This window comes from Maylandia zebra, linkage group LG3 (genome assembly GCF_041146795.1).
Source record: "Maylandia zebra isolate NMK-2024a linkage group LG3, Mzebra_GT3a, whole genome shotgun sequence".
NCBI lineage: Eukaryota > Metazoa > Chordata > Actinopteri > Cichliformes > Cichlidae > Maylandia > Maylandia zebra.
In genome coordinates, this window is record NC_135169.1 from 19,264,607 (window position 1) to 19,271,806 (window position 7,200).

Here is a 7,200-nt window from a genome sequence, read left to right on the forward strand (position 1 = left end):
AGATGTATTCTGAATGTCACAAAATGATGATTCTTTATGTGAGTCAGAGTTCTTCTCACTGAGTTTCTGCTGTTTTGATGTTGCATTAAAACGAGACACGAGTGTAAATATCAGTCCAACTACTTTTCTTACTTTTCTTTTTTAGCACACATGAACAAGAAGTACAGAAACAATTTTACTGTCAAGAAAAGTGATAAAAAAAGTGATAAAAAAAGTTTATTAAACATGAAACATGAAGCTCCATCCTGTTAATGCTGTTTGTGTTTTACCTCAAATTCAATTTATCCTGTTTTTATTTTAATGACTTTTGATATTTACAGCTCAGATGAGTTGAAGGATATCAATATAAATATATCAATATTGGACTGAAGCCCTGAATTCAATTCTTTTCTCTCGAGTTTGTTGTTGTTTTTCTCCCTCTGTTGGCTCTAAGGTCCAACTTCTGAAAAAGTCTTCATCAATATCTCCCTTGTTCTGCGGGATGGAGACCTCCTCTGTTTAAAATTGAAGACAATTAAAAGATTCACTGAGTTATACTGAACACAAGTTTAAGAAACTTTTAAATCGTGACAGAGCAAACGATAAGGTGATACAAATTGTAAAAATTTGTTTTGATAATTTTAAATTTACAACACTTAAAACCAAAATATTTTTTTTCTGACAGACTTACGTGTTCTTTGCAATTCTGATAAAACATCAATCCCCATAAGACCAGAGAGATACAGATGAATACAACCCCGAAGATAATTAGCCCGCCTGACAAAGAAAGGTGCAAAAACAGTAAAAACACAGTTCTGTGTTAATGATGTAAATTTGCACATTTAAAAGACAGGAAGTGGAATTAACCATTAAACAACCAATATTACTCTGGGAGGTGAACACCAGACTTTATTTACATGTTTCTGATGCACACAGAATTTAATTTATCTCCACTTACAGTCTGGTGACCTCCAGCTTACATCGGGCCTTTTGCCCAATGTTAACCAGGAAAGACTCGAGCCCCCAAAACCCAGAACTGGATAAAACTGATATTTGACATTTTGAATCAGAACCTCAGTGTCATGGTCCTGGGCCATGTGGGCCCAGTATTCTTAGTTTTCATGTATTTTTGTATTTTGTTCTTTATTTAGGCCATGCTTCCTGGGTTGATCTGTTACGTTGTTCCTTAAGTGTTTTCCCTTCGTGACTCTTACCCCCTGTGTGCCCCTCTGTGTATTTATGAGCCCTCGTCTCTCTTTGTGTTTTATTCTATGTTTTCCCCAGCCCGTTATGTCTGCGTTCTCCCCGTGCTCTCTCTCCTCCTGTTTGAACCTCTGTGTACTTCCTGTTTTACTTTGCCCATCTCCCATCAGTGTTACGTTCACTCCTGCCGTTTCTTGTTATGATTATCAGTGTCACCTGTGTTCCCCGTGTGCATCCACTTCCCCTGATCATCCCTCATGTGTATTTAGTCTCTGTGTTTCATACAGTCTGTGTCGCGTCGTCTGTGTTCCCACCCCCTGTGTTCCGTATTTCCAGCCATAGCCTTTCCTTAGTTTGTCCAGTTTAGGTTTCTGTTGAGCTACTACTCATATGCTGCCTTCACTCTGTTTTGTTCCTTTCATCAGCCATAATAAAAGGCTCGCTTTTGTTTAAATCCACTCCTGCATCCTCGCTTGTGTTCGCACCTGGGTCCACCATACACATTCCCGCACGGTCTGCCTCCGCAGACCGTGACACTCAGTATGTTTACCTGAAAGAGCTGCAGGTTTATGGGGGGATTTTACTTTGTTGTTTTCGAGATTTTCAAAGATGACCTAAGATGAAAACTGTTTGTATTGTTAGCCTGATGTTTCATTACCTCCCTACCATTACCTTTCATTAGCCCAACACTACACAGACTCAGTTTCACTTCTATAGAACGAGCCTAGTCTTGGACTCTCTTTAGTCTGAGACTGAACGAAATCCATTTGTAGAAAACTGGATGGGAGTGTTTTCTGTTCTGGTAAATTAACTAATTTCTCAGATTTGGCCCATATCTCCTGACTGAACTGTATATAAGCAATATAGTGAATGACATTTAGGTTTTTGTAAACTGTAAAGACTTTCTTTTTTACCTTTGGTCTCTTCATTCAGATTTGGTGGTTGGAGACTTCTAGGTTGCTGAGTTGTTTCTGTCTTCTCAGGTTTTGATTCTGAAATAAAGTAAAATGAAATAAAATAATATAAAACATATTTCTAAATATTTTGATTGAACTTAAAAACTGATGTAATATTCTGACAGTGAACTAAGCTGCCCTCAGCTCTGTACACAGTTTTATTTCTACCAAGTGGAAACTTACAAAACTGAAACATGAAACCAACAATGAAGAACCCAAAAACAAAAAAAGTGTCGTGATGAGAGAAACAGTTTGTAGCTCTTCGGTGTTTGTTTCCTCACATGTCCTGATGAAGCTGCTCAGTAACTGTCACTGAGGTTGGACACTGTGGATTTCTGTGGTCGACTCAGACTCTGAGGCCTCCTTCAGGGATGTTACCTGGACCAGCAGCTCCATGAAGAATTAGCCTCACGTGTGTGTAAGCCACAAAGACTCTTGTGTTAAAAAGTCCGACTTAAAGCAGAAATGACCATGTTTACAGTCTTCTACATGAACCAGTGTTGGTCTCCATGGATAGTTTCATATAATCTCTGTGTAGACTTCCTATATGTCTGTTACTGTACTCAGCACTAATTGGCAGGTGTGTGTCTGTGTGATGCAGTTTATGGATGTAATTTTCTAACTACACAGTTTTTCTGGTAATTCTATTAAAAACGCTCCAAAAGGAAACATCAGCTCTAGAACAGTGAAGAAGATCCAGTTCATGGACTCAAATCAGTGAAAGTGGGGCTACAACTGCTGGTGTCTGAAACTCCATCAATCAAACAGGATATTTATAAAGACACTGTTGTTATGAAAGTGGAAACTATCTAAAGAGAGCTTTTGTTTTTCATAATTCGCAGGATCCAGCCTTGATACAGTTTAACAGCTCACAGTGATCACATGTGTATAAATGAATTGTCTTACCAGAGACGGTGACTCTGCAGCTGTTGTAGCCGCGGCCATAACCTGTGTCCACCTCACACAGGTACAGACCCGAGTCCTCAGTCCTGAGTCTGGACAGCTGGAGTCTGATTCGTCCTTCTCTGAGGCCGTCTTTGTCACTCTGGACTCGTCCTGAAAACTTTTTGTCCTGATCCTCTGAGAACTCGACACCATCATGAAGAAAATACAGAGTTATGTGTTCATGATCATTATTCATGTAACAGAGGATCTTCAGTGCTGAGATGGACATGTCTGCTTTGGTGGTGAACGTCCACTCCAGTGTGATGTTGTGGTTCTCCTCTGCCTGATAGGAGCTCTGTGTCACATCCACTACAAATGATCCTGTTGAGGAGACAGAGAGGAGCAGACACACTCACAACTTTAGACAACATCAGAACTCCTTTCACAGTGAGTCAGAGACAACGCTGACAAAAATCACTGCTTCGTTGGTTGATTTGTTCAAAAAGATCAAACACAAATAATCACAAAAAATCAACAACAATAATCTGATGAAGTTCTGCTGTGACAAACATGGAAACAATGATTTTTCCTCAGCATGAAGGAAATAATGAAACCATCAGAGAGCTGTGCTGCAGGACGCCTTTATTAAGGCTGTGCCATTAATGGAGTTCATTATTAGTTACTTATTAAAACAAAATCAACTAAATAAAACAATTATTGTGTCTCATTGTTCTTGGATCAGTTTCTGCTGAAATGAAGGTGATCTCAGTACTGACCAGGATAACTGTGATGATGATGATTTTGTTTCCATGACTTTCATAATGAATCTGTTGATCAGACTTATTCAGTATCTCTGCAGTCAGCACAGTTAAGCAGCCACAGTTTGATCATCCACCAAAATCTAAAGTCAATTTAAACAGCTCGCAGAAAACTTGATTCACTGAGAGGTTTTGAAATCATGAAGAAGAAACTGGATGGTTGTAATTTACATGTGAGCACTGAAAACATGTCACATTAGAAGGATTTCAGCCTGTAAACATCCACAGCAAACATCCACTCCCACTGAGATCTGCTACATGATAAATGTGAGAGAAACTAAACACTGATGACAGTTTAACTGTGTCCCTCCTGCAGATGGAGCTCAACATCAACTAATAACACAGATGTTACTGTAAACATTTATCAGCTCAGTTTGGAAACACAGAGACTCTGAAACTGTTTCAGGATTGTGCTGCTGGAGAAAGAAAGCAGAACTCTTCACTGTGGACATGAAAATGGAAACTACTGTTTATGGTTTGATCAGGATTTTCACTTCTGCTGCTGTGTGCATGCTGATGGAGTTCACTGTTTCCTCTTACATGCATGATTGCTGAGGTCTTTAGTTAAAGGAAGTTAAGTGTCTCTACACGTCGTCATGGGAAACTTTCTATGCTTTTTTTAAACTAAAGAAATAAATGGTTTATAAATTACATGTGAGCATTAAAAAAGTCACACTGGAAATATTTCAACACATGAAACTGAATCAATACTTAAAACCTACTCATCAGTTAATTATAGTTATTTAACAAATAACCTTTAACAAAACCCAAGCTGAGAATAAAATTCCACAGAGAAACAGAGTGAAACCAGTCCATGATGACTGCTCAGATGATGGACGAGAACGAGCCCACAGTCTGAAGCCTGAAGTCAGTACACGTCTCCTCTTCACAATCAGCCTGCAGACAGTTAATCACTCCATGAAATCTCAACACACAGATGTAAACCTCAAATTTCTAGAAATATTTTTGAAAATAAAATTCAATGTCAGTGTTAAACAGAATTAAGTTGCTCCTAAAAGTGCAGAACTTGCCTGAGAAACATCAGGCAACATTTTCAGCTCCTTTTAGCTCCGTTTAAGTGATTCGCTGACAGCTGTCGTCACTGACACATCAAACAGCAAAGAAGAAATGTTCACAGTGAATTTAATTAATTTACCAACATGTGATTAAATCTAGTTGATGAGCTGTGATAGTCTATAATCTACACAGCTGCTAATGTGACTGAGAGTGATTCCAAATAAAAGCTGTTTACCTTGAAAGCAGAAGAGCGAGTTTAAGGACACGACACAGATCAGTACAAGAACATAATGACTGTAGGACGGAGCTTTGACTCTGGTACCAACCTGCAGTTTGTTGTTGAACTGCTCCACCCACATTACTGCAACTGAGATTTTGGTGGTTTGAATTTGGGACTGAGTGGAGTCTACATTTCTTCAGTCCTGAGAAATGTGATAGTTTTATTTTAGTTTTCACTGCTTGTTAAGTTAGAAAAAAAGAAATTACAATCAAATATGAGCCTTGAACTAAAATGCTCACATAGGACTTCCTCGTTTTGTTTTTCTGTCCATATCTAATTTTTTTTCCGCCTTGCAATATTTGGTCTTCATGCCCTTAAAACAGAATTCACTGCACACTTTATGGGCTTGTTGGGTTAGGGTTAGGGTTAGGGTTATCAGTTAAAGAGTTATGCTTGTTAGTTTGTGTTGATAAAAACAGATTCTTGGTGTGAATGTCTGAATATAAAACATATTGATCTTAGACTTTGAATGATTCATCTTTGATAATGTTTTTTTATTATTATTGTCTGTGAAAACCAGAACATGTTTGATTCAATTTAAAAAGTGTGTCAGTCTGCTGAGTCAGTGAAGCAGAAGTGGATTTTCTGACAAACATCATCCTCAAAAAACTGTAGTTAGACTGCAGCAATAATCTCCTCCTGCCTGCAGTGATGGTCAATGTTAGGCTGTCATCATGTCTGAATTTTAGGAAAATTCACTTATTTAAACCATACAAGCAAAAACCCAAACACTGAAAAAACACAGAGAACAGAAACAGCACTGAGACTCAAGTCAGAGTTACACTTCCTGATGAGAAGTGACATTAAGCTGGTCACTGATGTCAGTGTAGCTGCAAACACATTTACATGAAGGAGGCAGTAGCTGGCAGCAACTGACCAATCACAGACAAGAACATTAAAGTTGACAGCAGCGAGACAAAGAACATAAAACTGTAAAACTATAACAATATAAAGAGTTTACAAACACAACACAGACTGACAGTAACAGTGAGAGGAAAAGCTCTGCACAGTCAGCAAGTTAGTAGTAAACATGCTGTATGACTGTGTGAGGGTCAGTGAGACTGGAAAAGAGTTTGTGTTCATCAGGAATGAAAACGTTACAGCAGCACATGTTTCATCTTGTTGATGTAGATGATCGATATGGAAGAAATATAGTATCATCAGAATTCGAAAATTTTTAGACATTGAATTTATGACACTGAATTTTTATCCTCCAAATTTCCCTGCAAAAATATTCACCTGCAAAAAATTCACCTGCAAAAAATTCAACTGCAAAAAATTCAACTGCAAAAGTGATGAACTTGAATGACCCAAGCCAGAGCAATCAGCACTAGATCGAGTCGAGCGGCTCTCAGCCAATTAAATTACGCTGTTTGATCACATGACACCGTTAGCCAGCAGCGTGTCTCCTAAAAGAGAGCTGTTTAAAGGTGAGTGATTAAGTTTTTCTCCTAAATAGAGATCATTACAGAACGCCTAGTCCTACTTAAAATCCCATTTATTTTTATTTTATCATCTACTCGAACTAAGGAAAACGTTTGACTAACTCAAAGACAATTTCCACGCCTCCCCTGCCTGACTGCAGAGGCAGTTTTGAATTTAGGAGCAGCAAGATGGCAGCGGCAAACCCTGGCGATTCTCCGGTAAGTATATTGTTTTTTATCTTCAAGTTTGTCTTTTGAAACGTTAATTTTATTTAAATCCGTTGCTCACGTGTAAAGTACACAGACGGGGTCTTTGCTCAACTCGTCTGAGGCGTGTCTCACTAAGCGCTACATGCTAGCATCCTGCTAACCGAGCTACCCTTTACACGCTGTGCTTTAGAAAATAGGATACTCGTTAAAAAAATACTCCGCAGATATTGATAGATAGACGAACACTGCAAATATAATGTTGTAAACGAAAACGGCCTTTGGTGAAGGGGTAAAATACACCATGAATAAAGCCATAGAGTGAATGGCTGCCATGGTTGCAGAACGGCCTGATTTATTGACAAGAATGGGGAAGAGTGAGGCGAAGTGAACCAAAGCCACAAAACACGGTCAGACAAGGCGGCAAAAGG

The 7,200-nt window shown here is 38.7% G+C and overlaps 1 protein-coding gene across 1 annotated transcript; it reads right to left on the reverse strand.

The window, feature by feature from the left end:
* Positions 1-250: 250 nt before the first annotated feature.
* Positions 251-4,735, reverse strand: LOC143417026 (programmed cell death 1 ligand 1-like). Its single transcript, XM_076882667.1, has 5 exons — positions 4,597-4,735; positions 3,045-3,404; positions 2,097-2,174; positions 671-756; positions 251-494 (listed from the first exon to the last, which is right to left on the reverse strand). The coding sequence occupies exons 1-5, from the start codon at positions 4,655-4,657 to the stop codon at positions 429-431; spliced, it is 651 nt and encodes a 216-aa protein (XP_076738782.1). The 5' UTR covers positions 4,658-4,735; the 3' UTR covers positions 251-428.
* Between the last annotated feature and the right edge of the window lie 2,465 nt (positions 4,736-7,200).

Excerpts from the sequence above, each read along its gene's own strand:
- LOC143417026 (XM_076882667.1), bottom strand. The coding sequence starts at position 4,657 with ATGGACTGGTTTCACTCTGTTTCTCTGTGGAATTTTATTCTCAGCTTG. Across the intron at positions 3,405-4,596 it reads CAGCTTGGGTTTTGTTAAAG|GATCATTTGTAGTGGATGTG; the intron begins GTTATTTGTTAA and ends TCTCCTCAACAG. Across the intron at positions 757-2,096 it reads TCTGAATGAAGAGACCAAAG|GCGGGCTAATTATCTTCGGG; the intron begins GTAAAAAAGAAA and ends TTTCTTTGTCAG.